The following is a 19,602-nucleotide window of genomic DNA, read 5'->3' as shown; positions in this document are numbered from 1 at the left end:
GTTCTCTAAAGCTTGCAATCGATCCTCATCCCAACGACAGTTAGGTGGTGAGATCGATCTGCAAAGCGATCACTGCCACGACAGTGGAGTGTTCCAGCTGAGTGATCCGAGTTCTAGAAAGCACTTCATCGCGCTTGAATAATTGTTTGGCTCCAATTCAACACCCAATGAAATACCCTAGGCTAGCTCTTGTTTAATTGAATCATTCTCGTGTTTATTTTGCTTGTTAACTATCGCCTCTTTCAACCAAAATTATATCTTCTTCTTAGCTTGATTTCGGAACTTATAGAACTAGAGTGTAGACTGGTCCTCTGGATTTGAATCTCAAGTACTACAATTGCAACTGTTAACTTGGCAGTAGCAAGGATTCATTTTTAGTGTATCAGGTATGCTGCCTAATAATGGGCGTAAACCAACCATAAACCAATAGCAATGAGAGGGGTTCATGTTGGTGGTTACAGCAGCAGCGGCTCAAGCAGCTTGGAGGCAGACTCTCTGTACAGTGACTCGGCGTGGCTTTCGCTGCCAGGAAAGGCGGAGGAAAGATTGGGAATGGGAGCATTTGACTTCATGTCGAAAGGACCAGCTGGATACATCAACAGGCAACCAAACTGAGGTATTATGAGTGGTTTTTTTAATCTGAGAACTTTAACATTTGTGTTTTGGGGAAAATCTGATGATGGAAATCGTGTTGTTGCAGGTATTGCAGCTTAGAGAAGTATGAGAAAATCCTATGGAGATTTACAGGAATGGCTTTATTTGCAGAATGGGAGTTTTTAGAAGAGGAAAACTTATTTATTCAAAGCTTTTATTTACTTTTTTTTACTATTTTGATTTTTGTGAGTTCTTAAACAAAGTGATTACAAGCAAGTTGATTTCCATCTCATGATTCTCCTGTGTGCTACATACCAAATGCTTAAAAGTATGAAATCTCCTTATATTCAGAACTTCAGAAGCAAAGTATAAGTTCTTACATATTGAATTCAGGCTGATAACATCAGACAACAACATACTGAATTCACATAAAAAGCCACTGAGTTTGTTAGATGCCTGAGCTATCGTATTAGATACAAAGTGTCCCACATCGGTAGTTGGAAGGATCCTTAGTAATATATAAGGTAGATGTGCCACTCCACTTATCACCAATTAGTTTTAAGTGTGAAGCCCATCTAGCTTAACATGGTATCAGAGCGGTCGATCCTAGTGGATCAAAGTTAAATTAAAAAGAGTCACCCGATGTTGGGCCACTCCGTGGATGGTATTCCCACAGTTGTCCACGCATGTTTATGAGAGGGAGTGTTAATGAATAAAGTCTCACATCCGTAGTTGGAGAAATAATTAAGTAATATATAAAGGGTTAGGGCCAATCCACTAATTGCCAATTGATTTTAAGTTAGAAGCCCATAATAAACCGAATCTAATATAGTATCAAAATATGATCCTTGCAGTCCAACCCGATCCACATCGATCTAATATCTAATATATCGCTAAGCAACATCAGTCATCGAAACTATTATGTAAGAAAATCAAATTTTGTGATCAACAACGCAAACACAGAAGCATATGCGGATAAGCTGTTCCCATTTCACTGTATTATATTATATTGAAATTTGAGATGAATTGACAAATCAATAAGAGAAGAGTTTTAAAATCCATCCTCACACACAAAAATTCAACAACCTTATACAACAAATTTTCTGGGGTTTGTTTTTAATTATATTTAGTTTTATGTTTATTGTATATTTATTTTTGGTTTAGCTTAGCATCTCTTCCTTTTTCCATTTTTCTATTTGCTTTTCAGTTTTCACCGTTTTGAGTTTTTGGTTTTAAGATTCATAAAATAATCTAGGCTAAATGTTTTTTTTTGTTCCCTTCCCTTCCCTCTTTTGTTGTTAAGAATTCATTGAAGTATTACACATATATATTGCTGATGGATAACACAAAATACCAGTTTAGTTTGGAATATTTTCACCCACGTCTGGTGCAGGAGGAGCTTTAGGTAGTTTGCATGTTCAAGGGATAACTGGATAAGTTTGAGTTATGTGTTAAATGTAATTTTCTTAGGTGAGTGATTTCATGGATAATGCTATCCTAAGTTTTTAATGTATTGATTTCATACTCTCTTTACGGGACGATAATCCCTCTTTGATTCACACTACTACTACTTTTACAATATTCGATAGTCGTCACAAGCAAAAAAATGTTTAGGCATATACACATGTTCTCGAAATTGTCTAATGCGTTTTTGTCGGCATTGTAATTCTAATGCTAAAGTCACACATTTATATCACTAGGAATATAGCCCCGCGCAAGCGCGGAGTCATGAATGTCTAAAAGAATTTTCGATTTGTGTTCATGAATTCGACTTTTAGCAACATTTTTTTTAAGAATATATAGGACATAGACCATATATCCACTCAGATTCAACATTTGATACGCTGACTAATTGACATCCTCATTAGCTATCCAGTAAATCTCCAACCTATATAAATATAAGAAAATAATAATCTATTCCAATTTAGAAACCCCACACAATAGTAAAACCCTTTATTAAACATAGTGCAATAATATATACATACTCAGAAAAATAGTCAAGGCGAGATTTTTTAACAGAAATAGAAAATGAATCTCCATGAGCCTCTCTCAGATCTATGCGAACTCTCTCGGTCCGTCTAAAAAGTTGTGTTTCTTTTTCATTGGTTTTTCCTGTAGTTATCAGCTGTGTAAACAATTTTGTTCGCCTCCTCCTTGAAACTACCAGTGTGTTCTAATTCAAATTTGAAGTATGAGAAATTAGTGAATCCCTCCATGGCGTACATGTCTCAGCGGACAACTTCAAAAAGTAGAACAAAGAACATAGAAAAGTTGTACTAATCAAGTTTTCAGTAGGACTATGAAATTATATCAATTTAAGGAGTTTCAATGAATGTGACACTGAATAGAACGGTTTAGAGTGTAATGGTTTATCATTGGATGTGAGAGTTAAACGACAAAGTGGGAGAACCCTATGCCATATTCAAAGACAGTGCAAAAGAATAGACGATTAGGAAGCTTTTTGGGTATGTCTGACGCATCAGCCTTACCTTTTAAAGGTTGTGTAGAAACTGAATGCCATAGGCCGCAAGTTAATTTAAAATGACCCAACAATCATTAATTCATTACATGATCACGTTCGAAAACTAACTGCCGAGGGCCGTAAAATCACCGGAAAAACGTAATTCGGACACCAACGATGACGATTTAAACTGACTCAGTCCAAAAACCAAAATTCTTAAAAACTTAATTTTTTACTCATCTCATCCTATAATCGAGTAGTATATTTAAAAATTCATGAAGTTTTCATGAAAATGGCAATAACGAAGAAACTGATGTATAACTCTTAAAAAATTATGAGCTGTCGGAGTCAATATTGCAGAAAGTCTAAAAGTTTAAAAAAGAAGACGAGTTGTAAAAATCATAATTGCCTTTCATTAAATTTGATCATAAAAAAATGCAAAACACATATTTTCTCTATTCGAACTCGGGTTGTGGGCTTCTTTAATGATACATAAACCACTGCACTAAGTGATATTTAGTGATATTCATATGAATACATACTATTTTAAAGCAAAAATATAAAGATGGGTCCCACAAACATTTATTAAAATCTGATGTGGACACCTTAAGAAAAGAAGAAAGTGTCTCATTATATATATGATTATCATTACGAGATGAGAGTTGCTCTTCACTTTTTCTAAGGCGATAAAAATAAAGGATTGATTGTTAATTTGGTGCACCAAAAGTTTTAATGTCATTTAGTTACCTAGAAAATAATTAATTAACTATGCAGCCACTAAAATTATAAATTTTGACTAATCTTTGGAAACTAAATATAACAATTTATCTAACAAAGCTTTTTTTTTTTGAAAAATATTTAACTTTCGAAAATTTTTGTCAAATGTAATTTTAAAATCAATATAAAATCACTTGCAAAAAGACAAGAAAAATCAACTTAATTAAGTTAACATAAAATATTTCATAAAATCAACTCAATTCTTTAAATTAACATAGAATATTTTAATTAAGTTATTACAAATAGAAATTCCATGAAAAATTGAAAGACAAAATTTTGGAAATCATGTAAATGTTCCAACTAACAGAACAAGATGATGTCTTAAAAAAAATAAAATTAATATAAAATAATACATACTAAAAACAATGTAAGAAGTATGTAGAAGGAGATGAACATTTAACTGCATATAAAAAAGACTAGAGAAAACATATTAATAGAAACAAAAAAATGAAGATAACAAAAACTAAGAAAATAAATATAATTAAGCATATATAAAATGACTAAAAACATATAAATGGGAAATACATATCATAGAAGGAACAAACCAAAAATGAATGAAACTTTTTATTTTTATCATAGTACCACATTTGAATAACTAACTATTTAAGATGAAAAACAGATACTTTCACCAAATTATTGAACATCAAATAGCGGAAAGAACAATTATGTAGGTACAAACATTAATCTTAAAATACATACAGATGAAAAAACTACATTAACTGACTATATATGATATATTATAAAATTAATCGAAATGCATGAAAATTAACACTATCCATAATATTATTAATAAGATTTTACTTAACAGTTCTATAATAATCATTTGAAGCTTCAAATGATAATTAACAAAAAAATAAAATACAAAAACATTATACCACATATAAATTCAACAAATATATTAAGAAAACATATATCACAAATAAATTTATTAAAAATACAAAATTATGATAAACATTTAACAAATAAAAATCTATAAAAATACAAACTTAAACAAAACAACTTACATAATATCAAAAACTATAAATTGATACACTTAAAAATATAAACCGCGCATAGTGCGGTTAAAAACTCTAGTGTTGTCAAATGTTGTTTATTCTCAAAATGAAAATGTAAATATTATTACAACCCAAATAAACAGATGGGCACATGGAAACGTGTGGTCCATTGATTCGGAACCTTTAAGGATAGTTCCAAAATATGCCTCTTGAAAACGGAAGGTCCAGACTTTGCATCTCAAAAACACAGATTGAGAAGAGCCACAAAAAGTAAAGATTCCAAACTAAGAATAGTAAAATACAGTCAGAAGAACCATCTCTGTCACATGTGTGTGGTGTGGTGTCACGCCTTACCGCTAACAACCACATCTTTCACTTATTCTCTTGATCCTACACATTGCCTTACTTCGTCTACTTGCGTAGAATTATGTTTTGTTCTATTCAAAATACTCTTCGAATGCATCCGAACGCATCTATTCTAAATGTTAAGAACAGTTTACTTTAAATATTCCGAATAAGACTTCATGTGATGTATAACAGGTCATTAACATGGTTAACCACTAGTTTATAATCATTAAAATTTGCTAAGAGTTTGCCTTATTACAAAGAAACATTTTTCAACTTAAAAACAGAAAGACAGGAACTAGATGTCGTCACGTCTCTCTCAGTCCACCGAATAAAACCATTCTCCATTCTTGCCGCAACCGCCACCATCACCAACCGCTGCTTCATCGCGGTAGTAAATGGCTATATTATTTATCGCAGCGGTGAGAGCGTTTGTGGACGTCCCCACGGAAAGATAAGGCATGTTGTTGAATGAACGAGCAAGACATGAGGCAACAACTAGTTTGTCGTTTCCCTTATCACCACCAGCTTTGAGGACAGAAGACAACTCTTCAGCTCGGTGTTTAAGAGTCTGAAACATGAGCTCAGGCTCGTGCTGCATCGCTCTAAGGACATCCGCTGAAGATTGGCCCATCATGGCACGAGTCACTGCAAACCCATGAGGACCGTCCTTCTGCAAAACCCGAACAACGCTTGGCCCTCCGAACAGATTGTGGACTCCACCGAGAGCTTCCTCATAAGCCCCACCAAGGAACATTCCCAAATAGTACCGCCCGCCGCTGCAGCCATTGCTGTCTAGCTCGTGCAGTGGCAAGCTCGACTCTCCGCCTATGAACTTGTCGATCTTCCCGTCGCTGTCACAAGTCAAATCAGACAAGATCCCTCTGGCCACAGGCCTTTGATCAAGCCTATGGATAGGAACTATTGGAAACAGCTGATCAATCCCCCAGAAATCAGGAATCGAAGTGAAAACAGATAGATTGACATTGTACGTAAGAACAGGATCCGAAGCGCCAATCTCCTTAGTCACCCACTCGCATAACCCATCAACACCAGCTAACTGTTCAATGCTCAAAGAACCTTCTTTGAACTCTTCAACACATCTCTGTTTCAGCTGATCAACATAAAGCAAGCAGCTTTCACCATCACCACGCATCGCAGCACCATAAAGACTCTCGTAATCGCCACGAGCTTCCTCTGAGTACCCTTCAAGCAAGAACTGAAGATCACTCGGGGTGGTTTCATGTTGTTTACCAGCTGAGACAGCTTCAAAGATCAACACAGAGTGATGAGAGACAATGGCTCGACCGCTCTCGCTGCATATCACCGGATGCTTCACAGACTTCTGATCACAAACAAACCTAACAGACGCCACAACAGCCGCAGCGTACTCCTCAAGACTGTACGCAACAGAGAGATCAGTCTCTCCAGACTTAGACCCGTCGTAATCTATCCCCAACCCACCACCAATGTCAATGACTTCCATACGAGCACCGAGACGGACAAGCTCACAGTAAAGCTGCGCAGCCTCGGACACACCGTCGGAAAGCAAAGCCGTGGATGGAATCTGCGAACCAATGTGAAAATGAAGCAGTTGGAGACAGTCAAGCATACACACATCACGAAGCTTCCTAACCACACGAATGATCTGGACCGTTGTCAGACCAAACTTCCCCTTCTCACCAGAAGTAGAACCGAAGTGACCTGAATGTTTAGTCCTCAGCTTGGCTCGTAACCCAATCACAGGCCTCACGTTCATCTTCTTGCTCAAATCAATAACCAAATCAAGCTCCTCTTCTTGCTCGAGAACAATCACAGTGTTCAGCTCGAGCTTCCTCCCAAGCAAGGCTAACGAGACATACTCCGCGTCTTTGAAACCGTTGCACACAAGAAAGGCGTCACGATCACCTTTACACAAACAGCTCATCGCGAGGAGAATCTCAGGCTTCGAACCGGCTTCTAAACCAAACCGGAAACTCGAACCGAACTCGACGATATCTTCAATAATGAACCGGTCTTGGTTACACTTAACCGGATACACACCTTGGTAACGAGACTCGTACCCTTGCGTCCGGATCGCGAGTTCAAACGCGGATTGGAGAGAGTCGAGGCGGTTCTTGAGGACGTCGGGGAAGCGGACGATGAGAGGAAGGTGTAGAGCTAAACCACCGGAAGATCTGGGATCTGTGGCTTTCTTAACGACTTTCATGAGATCGATGTGTTGGTGAGGCATGGTGTTGGAGCCGTGGGGACGGACGGAGATGTTGCCGGAGGGGTTGGTGGTGAAATAGGGAGCGCCCCATCCGTCGATTCGGTAGAGGGAGGAGGAGAGGGACGGGGACCAGTCGACGGAGGAGTTTGGAGACGGGGGGATGAAGACGCCGGAGCAGTCGACGGAGAAGGCGTCGACGGGAGTATCAAGGAGAGCGAGAGCAGGCATCTTCTTCTTCTTCTTCTTCTTCTTCCTTCACAATTATTAATAAACGAATCTCCGAAAGGGAAAATGAAAATGGGGAATCAAATAAATTTTGAATCTAAAAAAAAAAAGAGAAAATGAATTTGTGAAGAAGATTGGTTGGGGGGATATTGAAATCCGCCGAGGCAAAAGAGCCTCGGGGCAAACCCCCTCAGAAGAAGCAGAAGAAGGTGAATCTATCACCGCCGTGAACCCCGCCTTTTATGACCCCACCCGACCCGAAATTCCCCACGATGAACGTTCGGGACAAGTTTATTTGGATAGTTTCCAAATCTGAAAATCGGCAACAAAAGCTATTATTCCCTGAAAGATTCCCGGGAATTGAGGAGGAACAAAAACAAAGAGAGAGGATGAGAATGCTAATTTTCTCGGGATAATCTTTGCGAGATATTAGCGGCTACAAGAGAAATGGAGGTGAGCGAGTATTGCATGTAGCGGAGATGCGTCATTATATAGGAAGAAAAGAGAAGAGAAGGTGAGATTTGGGCTTGGGTTTATTTGTGATTCTTTCTTTCTTTCTTCTTTATCCGTTAAGAAAATCGAATACCGATTTCTAGCCACCCAAAACTTTAAATAGCTTATTCAACCCAATTCTGTAATCTAAAACTGTGTAGCAACTACAAACTTAAAAAGAAAAGAAAAAAAGGCTGAAATGAATTGTAGTAAAAATTTAATGTTTCGGTTTCATTGTTAAAAGGTATATTATCTTTTAGGATTTGGATATCTGAAATATCAAAATTAGTAGGACTAGAATTTGATATGTGCGTTCGCAAAGGTTTTTTCGATTTACATTATCTAAATATGTATATTTGTTGTTCGTATGGTAGTTGGATAGTAAGTTAATGAAAATAATATGTTATATAAGATATTTGTCAATTAATTATACTATATTAATTTTTATTGTATTTATTTATAAATCAAAACCAGTTAGTATCTTTTTGTTTATTAATAAATGTATGTTTTCAAAATATAAATATTTTGTTGAATAGTATGTTATTTTTTAAAGATATTTATATGTTTCTAAGACTACATTGGTGTAACACATTCTTTTCTATTTTTACACTTCACATCATTTTTTCCCTCTTCTACCTAATTGGTTTCATAACTGTAGATTGTCATTTGTGTATATTATTTGTACATCAAAACGATCAAAATAATATAATGAAATTTTATACAGACAACATTTAACCGATGCATACTTGGTTTGGTAACAAAACACGTGATTTTAGATTCAGTTGGTTTTGTAACATCTATATTATTAAAACTGAAGTACAGTTTGGTAATGTTTGAAAACATAGATAAAAAGATAAATAAGAATTGTTTGGAAACATGAATAGCAGATTAAATATTTTCATTTATTTACGCATTCAGTAATTGCATTTACAATAAATTAAATATTTTCTTTTTGTATTTCTTTTTATATCAATTAAAATTAATTAATTACAATGATTATTATTTTTGTGGTGAAAATAAAAACACAAACTGAAATATAAATATTATATATTATATAAAACAATTTTTTAAAAACAATATTACCTTATTTAGTTTAGTTAAATATAAAAATTTTGAGAATTAAATTTTCAAGAAAACAAAAAAAATCATAAAACTAATTATAATTCATAGATAAATAATGCAAAATTAAAAAATTTAGTATGTTGTTTTGTTTTAAAACTAAATGTTAATATATGAATAGTACAATTACATCAAATTACATCAAGTTATAAATTTTTTAATATAATATTATGTACAAATAAAAATTATTATCATCAAAAATCTATATTATAAAATAAGATATTTTACTCTTTATGTAAATTACAAAACATAAAAGATATATCTGGAATTTTTTATAAATCCAGCGGTTTATGAATTTACGTTGAACACAAGTTATATCAAACACCCGTATGGAAGTGCGAGTCATATTCTAGTGTAATTTAAAGTTAAGTCTTTAAATTTATTTGGCTGGTTTAGTAATGTTATCTAACGATTGTTTTTAAAGATAGTGACATTGACCGGTAATTATTTAGAAAAAATAAGGGTTAAGTATTATTTGTACTTCAGTTTTAATAGTTTAGATTATAACTTTAAACTCTTGTACGCAGTTTAAAAGTTAACTAAGGTGTTGTTAGTTTGCTCATTCAGCTGATCAATATGTGTCAAGATGTAAATCGATATTCATTTTATGCATTAAAATACTACGTCTAGATGGATCACTCAACTGTATTTATGAAAATTCATCTCAAATTATCACCCAAATGAAAATGAGTCTTCACAATATATTTGGATGAGGATGAATCTTCACGAAAAAAAACAAATTTTCCGTCAAAGCCATAAAAACACATTTTCCTGCTAAAAGTGAACAATATAATTTCTATCAAAATCAGAAAACAGACTTTCCCATCAAATATAAAAACACAATTTCTCGCCAAAATCGAAAAGACACAATTTCACATAAAAACCAGAAAATAGAATTTCCCGCTAAAATCGGAAAACATAATTTCCTCCAAAACTAGAAAAACACACCGCCAAAATCGAAAAATGCATTTTTTCACCAAGAAACCGGAAAACACAATTTCTCGCCAAACCGGAAAACACAATTTTCCCGGAACCGGAAAAAAAAAATTTCCCGGAACCGGAAAAAAAAAAATTTCCCGCAAAAATCATAAAAAGACAATTTCCCGCCAAAACCCGAAAAATAGAATTTTCCACCAAAACTGAAAAACGTAATTTCCCGCAAAAATCGGTAATTTCCTGCCAAAACCGAAAAACACAATTTCATACAAAAAACCGGAAAACATAATTTCATACAAAAACCGGAAAATAGAATTTTCGCCAAAACCGAAAAAATGGAATTTCTCGCCAAAACAAAAAAAACTGTAGTTTCTCGCCAAAACTAGAAAATGCAATTTTCTGCCAAAACTAGAATACTCCAATATAATTAAACATAAGATTATAATAGTTAAATCAAAACAAAGGTATATAAGTCTTTGTTTGGTAAACTTATCCAAATAAAAATAGAGATGTGTAAACGAACATAAATTCATCAAGATGCTCCATCTGAATAAAGAAACGAACATGTTGACAAAAAAAAAGAATAGAGAAACGAACATAGTCAAATTACATCCAGATAGATTGTTTGGATGAATAACCTAGATGTATCATATGGATGGAGTTGACAGATGTCATAAATAATAATAAAAATGATCACATATTTATATATTATCCAAAAAAATTTAAGAATATCATATAATATATATGCTATGTTAGTACTTAGTATACATGTTCAAAAACTCCACCGTCTAGTCGATTAGACGCCCGGAAAAATTATTCAACAATGGTCAAATGTGGTGAATTGAATGTATGCGGCTAAAAATTGGATTTAAAATATACGTTTTAAGTCGTTTCAATCTAGAAATTGAATAATATATCTAACATTTATTAAATTTTGACAAAAACAACAAAAAGAAAAGAAAAAAATGCAATAAACCATTAAATCGAGCAGCCATCGTGTTAATAATTGCCTATAAACTCTATGGAGGAAAATGAAAAGTGTATTACAGCTTTACATTTCAATTAGAAAACCTAAAAAACTGCAAAAACCCACATTTCTGAATTCAAAAACGGGTTATTTAATTAATTAGAAATGGTTAATCCACTACACCAAGTCTTTTTAGCGCTCAACGGTTGTCAACCACGGCAAATCAAATGTACTCATGTATGCGGCTAAAAAAATCAAAAAAAAAAAAAAATTTTAATCGTTTCAACTAGAAATTGAAGAATCTATCTAAGATTTATATAATTTTGACAAAAAATTAACAAGAAAAAGAAGAAAATGCAAAAAAACTATTAAAATTAAGCAGTTGTCGCCCTAATAATTGCATAAATCCATAAATTTTTAGGGGTTTCATTTTCTTAAACAAAAAACTGCAAAACCCACTTTTCTAAATTTTAAAATTTGTTATTTAATTAGTTAATTATAGTTAAACCACTACAATAAATGTTTTTATCGCATCTAGTATATAAATACATTATAGATAAACAAAATTATATAAAAATTGTAAAAACTCGCCAGTTAATCTCTATGCAATCTTCGATTCATTGATTCAGCAGTAGACCATCCGACTGCATGTGTTACATTTAGCGAATTCCCGAACATGGATTAATGGTTCTTTGTTTTAATTTCTCAAATATATTTTGTGATAATACTGATTTGTCTATAGTTGTATTATCAGTGCAAGTGTACCAATAATTAGAAAAATATATTCTTTGAAAACAATATAATTTAAGATTTTTTACTTAGAATTGCAAGAAATTTTCATAAATTTTGTAATTATATTAGTTATTCTATTCCAGTCTACCTTTCTAAACTATATCTATTTTGAATAATATAATGATCTGTCTGATGCCAAAAATAGTCGTATGTCATAATAACTCATACATAACTTTATGAAAAGAGTCATATGTCAAAAAAGAAAAAGAAAAGAGTCATAGGTCATAATGATTCATACATAACTTTAAGTATATTATTATTATTTTAATACACTCCATATTTCACACAGGAACATATAAATTAGTGCTTTTCATGTCTAATAACATATTAAAAAACATCACAAAATAGGAATTTTAAATGCATTATTTAAAAAGAAAGAATAAAAAAAATAGATTGTAACACATCAAACTTATGGAAATACCATCCAAATTTTTATTTTAATATTAAAATTTTATTTATAGATTAATCATTATACTTTTACATAATTTTATTTATGTATAAGTATTAAATATATATGTTTTATATAAACCTATTAATAATTTCATTAATATGACTATAAATTCATATTAATCACTGTATATTTTATTAAAAACTAAAATTATGTATATAATAAAGATTAAGTTGAATTAAAATTATTATCAGGTAAATTTTTAAATTTTAAAAATAAGGTATTAATAAAATTGAATAATAAGTAAAATAAAGTAATATATTTCAAATATTTATTTAGAGAAAGAATAAGAAGAACTATTAGAGAAAAATTCAAACTTTTTGAATTTTCATCATCTTAGAGGAATAAATGAACGTAATTACTAGAAATGCTTTATCAAAAAAAAAAAAATTTGAATTAGTGAACGTTCAAAAGAAAGAAAAACATACGGAATGGTGACAGGTGTGATTTGTTACTTTAAAGTTCCTTAAGCATCACGTGGCGGTCTTAACCCTTAATGTTGGAGTAGGTGAGTTGTGTAGTTTGACAAATTGTAGCGCTTCTCCGCAACCACATAAATTTAGATGTCTTTTGACGTTAACTATTTGCTTATTTCTACTGAGAATTTTCAAAAATACCACTTTCAAGGTATCATTATTCATCTTTACCATTACTAAAGACACATTTTCAAAAATACCTTATTTATTAAAATGGTAAAGACTCTTATATCTTTGTTTTTATATGTTTTTCAAAATTCTAATCCCAAATTCTAATTCCTAAACCTCCAATTCTAAACCCTAAACCCAAAATCTTCAACTCTAAACTCTAAACCCTAAACTATATACCCTAAATTCAATATCCTAAACCCTAAACCCTAAAGTCTAAACTATAAACCCTAAATCCTTAACTCTAAACCCTAAATCTTAAACTCTAAATCCTAAACTATATACCTTAAACCCTAAAACATCAAATCTAAACCCTAAATCCTAAAACTTTAAATCTAGACCATTCATTAAAATAGTGGTAAAAGTGGTTAGTGTAAACTTGAAAAGTGGTACTATGAAAATAGTATTTTTGGCAATTTCTCTATTTCTATTGACTATATACTCCCTCCGTTTATATTCATGTCACTTTATCATTTTTCACACATATTATAAAATTAATAAAAGTATATATAAGTTATTAGTAATTAATTTTTTTTTACCAATAATATTTGAGATAAATAAAATTATTTATAAAACTAATACAATTTGTAATTAATTTTCAAATAAAAATAAATATAATTTGCATTAAAATTATAAAGTGATACTTTTTGTGTAGCAGAAAAAATGTTTAAATAATACTTATTATAAAACAGAAAGAATATCATATCTAAGGTGGGAGGGTGCGAATGTATAGCTTGTTTAGAGTAAAAATTTGAAGTAAAAAAGTTGTTAGTATTTGCTGCATTTAAGCTAGTAAGACTTTTAGTGTGGTATGAAATGATGTGCAAGGCTTGACATGGTATGATCTGAGTGGATTATCGAAGAATTTGATCAAAACGTGTTTGGGTTTAGGACTCCAAGCAGCAGCTAGTTAAGGACTCCAACACTTAGATATTTTAGATATTTAATTTTGACTATTTGTATATATGTTTAAGTATTTTGGATAACTAAAATCTGTTTTATATATTTTGGATGGTTTTTAATATATACTAAATCTAAAAATAATAATATATTTAAGTATATAGATCTATTTCAGATATATTCGGTATTCAGAATATTTCGGTTTGGGTCGGATTCGGTTTTTATAAACTGTTTATAACTACAAATATCTATTTTTAACAGATAATTAGTATCTCTCAAATGCATCTATTTTAAACTAATGGACGTGTAATTGCTGCGTTTAAGCTAGTAAGACTTTTGGTGTGGTATGAAATGATTTGCAAGACTTGACATGGTATTGTCTGAGTGGATTATCGAAGAATTTGATCAAAACGTGTTTGGATAGTGATGACGTGATAGCGATCATCAAAATTTGTTATATCCAGATCGGACTATAGCAAACTTGTCGTGATTTACGGATAGATTAAAGCTGTGGGTTTTATTTGCGTCTCTGATCGTTGTATCTAAATGTGTCTGGTTGTAATCAGCAAAATCTTACAGTATTATTCACCGAACTGCAGAAAGTAGACAACATGCAAGCTTTCGTAAATTCATTAACTGAGAATATACCAATAAAATCGGAAAAATCGCATAAAAAACCCTCAAAGTATCACTTACTAGCACTTTAAACCTTGAAGTTTTTCCATTAACATTTTTAACCTTCAAAGTGACATTTGTATCATAAAAAACCTCAAAAACAAAAAGTTGACCAGTTCAACAGGTAATTTTTCAAAAATAATTATTTAATTAATAAAATAAACAAAATAAATAAATAAAAAATCCAAAAATAAATAAAAATCGAAACTTTTAATAAAATCTACAAAAATGAAAAAAATTCAAAAAAATAAATTAAATTTTAGAAAATTAAATAAATATTTTTAAAATTAAATAATCTTCTAAAATATTAATAAAAAAGTTAATAATAAATAAGATTAAATTTAAATAGAGAAGAACTAAAAAAAAGTTCACAATTTTTTAAAAATAGAAAATTAAAAATTAAAAATTCACTAGTGACGATGATGGTTTCTCACATAACCATTAATAATGACGATAATTGTCATATCTCCAATGATAGTTTCCAACATCATCGTTAAAAATGACAGAAAAATCTTTTTCAAACTTTTGAATTTTTTTTTTTTTGAAATATATGAATTTTTTATTTTTCTGTTTTTTTAATTTGATCTCATTTATTTTTGAGTTTTAATTTTCTAACTATTATTAATTTTCTGATTTTTTTCTTCTAATTTTCTGGTTTTTATTTAATTTATGAGTTTTTATTAAATTTTACGATTTTTGTTTAAATTATAAAACATAATTTAATAATTAAAATAAACAAAAAAAATAAAAAAAAATCAGAAATTAAACAAAAATCGTAAAACTTAATAAAAAATCATAAATTAAATAAAAATCAGAAACTATTATTGTCACTAGTGATATATTTGAAATTGTTATTGTCCACGATGATATGATATCTTTTTTGAAAAAAATATTATAATTAAAAAACTATTTTGAATTTTCTATTTTTTTAAACTGAAATTTTTATTTAGTTCTTCTCTATTTAAATTTAATCTTATTTATTATTAAAATTTTATTTATTTTTATTTTGTTAAAATTTTAGAAAATTATTTAATTTTCTAAAAAAAAAGTTTTCTTCATTTTTGTAGATTTTATTAAAAGTTTCGATTTTTATTTATTTTTGAATTTTTGTTTATTTTATTAATTAAATAATTATTTTTGAAAAATTACCTGCTGAACCGGTCAACTTTTTGCTTTGGAGGTTTTTTATGATACAAATGTCACGTTAAAGGTTAAAAGTGTTAGTGGAAAAACTTCAAGGTTTAAAGTGCTAATAAGTGACATTTTGAGGGTTTTTTATGCGATTTTCCCCAATAAAATCGGTAAATTCCAAGAAACAAGCGACAATATAAACACAAAATGAGAACATAGCGACAATATATAACATAAACATGATTATTCAGATACAGTATACAAGCTTGGTTAAGTTGTGTTCTACCTCTTGAATAATTTAGTAAATAAAAGGGAAAATGGCATTTCGGTTAGCCGGATAGTTCTCAAACTTCCGGAGATACCACCGGTGTGTTTCTCCAGCCGCTAGTGTCAGATTCCCAACCTACAAAAAGAAAGGACATAAACCAAAAATTCTCTGAATCCAAACAAAGCATTGACAATAAGAAAGTGGACTGTACCACGAAACCAAGGAGTAACCAGATTGTTATATCTGCTCCTCCACTAGCAATCAGCAAACCAGTATATAAAACCTAAATTACAGAGCATCAAACCATTAATGATAAGAAGAAAAGAAGATGACTACTATAAAAGGTATATATCATTACAATTTCTGCCAAATAATGTGGACTAGAGACGATTTCAAACCAATCTCCATGTGGGATTATGTACTCTTTCGCTTGGCTAGGATTATCCCGGAGCGATCCCTGCATTTATAACATTTTTCGTCTCTCTCTAATGATGTTAAAACAAACAAAACAATGAAACAAGAAATGTTAAGAACTTACAAGAATTGCATGACAGCGGCGTTGATGTAACCATCCCCAGAGAAAAATGATGCCACCAATCAACTGGCACCATCCAAGCTTCATCAGAGGGCTTAAAGATGATAATATGTCAAACTCAGGGGCCGCTGAGGTGTGGCTTTTTCCTTTGGCAATGAACTCAGCAACTTGATATCCGGCAAATCTAGCTACCTCTGGTGCTACATTGACGCAGAGTGATAAAGGCGCTACTGTATAGAAACTGAAAACTCCAAATCAAAACTATGGATAGAGATTCTACACAATGTAAGAAGAGAAACTTACAACAATCCGACGAGGTAACCAAGAATGTGAAGCCGAGCAGAAGGGCTATACTTGAAGACATAGAATGACTCAATAAGGCGTCTCAGAACTTGGATTTCCATCAGAACAAGTAAGAACACTGCTCGCCACACTTTGAAACGGTGCTCCACAGGGGTCAAATGAGATTTATGAAAGGAGAAAACATGGGAACCGCCGGTTAAGTGGCTTGCAATGTCGGAAAGGTGGAACTCTTCTGAGGATAAAGGTGCTGTTTTGCAAGCATACATCCCAGTGGTTGCTAGCAGCAGAGTGGTCCACGCCGCTCCGAAAACATAGAAATGAGCAAAGTATTTCTGAGGAACTGTCCACTTCTGCATCCAAAAAAAAAACCAAATGAGTCAGCTCATATATAGTAACTGAAACGGAATGGTTTGAAACTAAAAGTAACATGCTTTTCAATCATGTTAAGGGATGATTCAATTGGACCAAAGGGTCTGAGGAACTCATTAAACTACAAAGAACAATAATATTAAATATTTTTTTACAATCAGCAAAGCAATAGGAGCAATTCTGAAAGTGCTCATACTTAAAAAAAGTTATAAACTTTAGGGAACCCCAGAAGACAAGAGGCGAAAACCTGAGACGAGGGATGAAGGATCTTGCCTCTTCCTGCGAAACCCAGAACGAGTTGATGAAAAGATGTCAGCTTTGAACTGGGTATCGAAGCAATCACCATAGGAAGTACGGCGGCGATCCAAGCGGCTCTAACCAACCAAACAATCCCTAATTCCATAACTAACGAAGCAATCATCATAGCAAAGCCTAGAAAAATCTCTTTAATCACAACTTAAAATCCGAGAAACTTCCGTTTAGAAGATATTTATGGAATCAATAATTGAGAAAAGTTGGATTGAGAAGTTAAGATCTGTTTCTATTTTCTTCGAATATCGTGCGAGGGAAAAACCATTTGTGAAGTCAGTTCAGTTTTAATTACATGCCTTTGCTTCGATCACAATCCACGTGGTAATCGATCCTTCTGATCTTTTTAATTAAGGCAATTAATGTGATGTTACTGGAGTAAGATGTTTTTGAAGCGTGTGATTTCCGAGTCAATGAATGTACTTCTTTTTGTTTTTGGATTATACAGAACAGAAGTGGATCCAATTGGTCACGTGTTTGCAGCCTATATTTTCAACCCACGTGTTGGTCCCATGTCCTTGCCGATATTAATTCTCCAGTGGCCAGCGGAATTTAAACATGAGTCTGTATTAGAGCTGAAACTCCCTCAAAACCACTAGACCATCCTTGCTTGGTTTCAATGAATGTACTTATTTACAGATCTCCAATATCACACTATTTTTTTCCTATGATTTACACAAAAATAGAATAACTCAAGTAACTTTTTCTCTAATGATACACTCTATAATAGAGTTAATCAATTATAGTGAAGATATAGAGGAATGTCACTTTTAACTCTATATTTAGAGAGGAAAATTGATATTCCTCTATATCCCACTTTATAATAGAATAACTCTATTATATAGTGTACCATTGAAACAAAAATTACTTTATAATAGAGTTACTTTATTTTTATGTAAATTATAGAAAAAAATAGTGTGCGCCATTGGAAATGCTTTTAGTGACTTCGTTTGATATTTTTTTTTTCCAACAACGGCTTCATTTGATATTTTTATTACCAAATCATGGAAATTTACCGATATGTGTCTTAATTAGGATCATATCGTATAATTTAATTGATAATTAAATTATTTGATTGTGTGATCGAATATGTAAACTAATTGATTAAAATCTGAAACTCTTTCAAATAGCTTAAAACATCTCCAAAAAATAACCTATTGTTATGAATATTATAGTGATCGACCCATAACCGTACGAACCGGACAGACCAAACTATATCGTACCAGACCATAACCAAACCTGGTCCATGACCGGTCCAAGGAGTAATCAAGACTGACGACCAGATAGAAAGAGAGAGGCGGCCAAAGAAGATTCATATTTATCCATATTCCCATTATTTGTTGTAGTAGGATTTCCTTTTCCTAGATAGACTAGGAATATATACTTTTCCCTTCATCTTATGGGATTGGTAATTATCCATTTATGTAATCATGTATATAAAGAAACATCTGGTCCTTGGTTAATAATATAAAAATTAATACTTTCACAATAGGTTATCAGCACGAGACTCTAAACCCTAAGCAAAACTCGGCTGCCACAAAAACCCTAAATTCGGACGCGACTTCAAACTGCCGTTTCTCTCAAACTGTAAGGACTCAGACTACGATCAACCTATCAATTTGAAGCTCTCGACGATAAGAATCCAGCGCCGCAAACCTCACATCAATCCGATCTCAGACGCGCTCTCACCTTCCGTTCTAAGCCGCGCTGTCAAACCCTAATCCATTCAGTTCTTGTGTTCTGATCGTCTCTCTCTAAGGTGGTCCATTCAACACTTCAGAACTCAAGGTATATCTTTTAAACTCTAGAACACCAACGAACAAACCTTAAAATCTGAATAACAAGAATTACAACTTGAACTTTAAAATATCAATCAAGCAAACATAATGGAAAACACACAAATAAGTAAACAAGACAAAGGAGAAATCGGATCTCATGTATCACATACAATTTGTATGACCACGGTTTAGGTTTTAAGTTTTGCGGATTGATCTTTTAGAGTTCATGTTGTAATTCTTGTTATTCAGATTTTAAGGTTTGTTCATTGGTGTTCTAGAGTTTAAAAGATATACCTTGAGTTCTGAAGTGTTGAATGGACCACCTTA

At 32.1% G+C, this 19,602-nt stretch overlaps 2 protein-coding genes across 2 annotated transcripts; both read right to left on the bottom strand.

The window, feature by feature from the left end:
• Nucleotides 1-5,371: 5,371 nt before the first annotated feature.
• Nucleotides 5,372-8,066, bottom strand: LOC108812634 (arginine decarboxylase). The gene has a single exon (XM_018584949.2). The coding sequence runs from the start codon at nucleotides 7,610-7,612 to the stop codon at nucleotides 5,492-5,494; it is 2,121 nt and encodes a 706-aa protein (XP_018440451.1). The 5' UTR covers nucleotides 7,613-8,066; the 3' UTR covers nucleotides 5,372-5,491.
• A 7,844-nt stretch (nucleotides 8,067-15,910) lies between these two features.
• Nucleotides 15,911-17,771, bottom strand: LOC108809075 (polyprenol reductase 2). Its single transcript, XM_018581198.2, has 6 exons — nucleotides 17,436-17,771; nucleotides 16,820-17,169; nucleotides 16,520-16,757; nucleotides 16,340-16,438; nucleotides 16,193-16,264; nucleotides 15,911-16,116 (listed from the first exon to the last, which is right to left on the bottom strand). The coding sequence occupies exons 1-6, from the start codon at nucleotides 17,610-17,612 to the stop codon at nucleotides 16,012-16,014; spliced, it is 1,041 nt and encodes a 346-aa protein (XP_018436700.1). The 5' UTR covers nucleotides 17,613-17,771; the 3' UTR covers nucleotides 15,911-16,011.
• Between the last annotated feature and the right edge of the window lie 1,831 nt (nucleotides 17,772-19,602).

This window comes from Raphanus sativus, chromosome 6, assembly GCF_000801105.2.
Source record: "Raphanus sativus cultivar WK10039 chromosome 6, ASM80110v3, whole genome shotgun sequence".
Lineage (NCBI taxonomy): Eukaryota > Viridiplantae > Streptophyta > Magnoliopsida > Brassicales > Brassicaceae > Raphanus > Raphanus sativus.
This window is presented reverse-complemented; position numbering and strand designations above follow the sequence as displayed.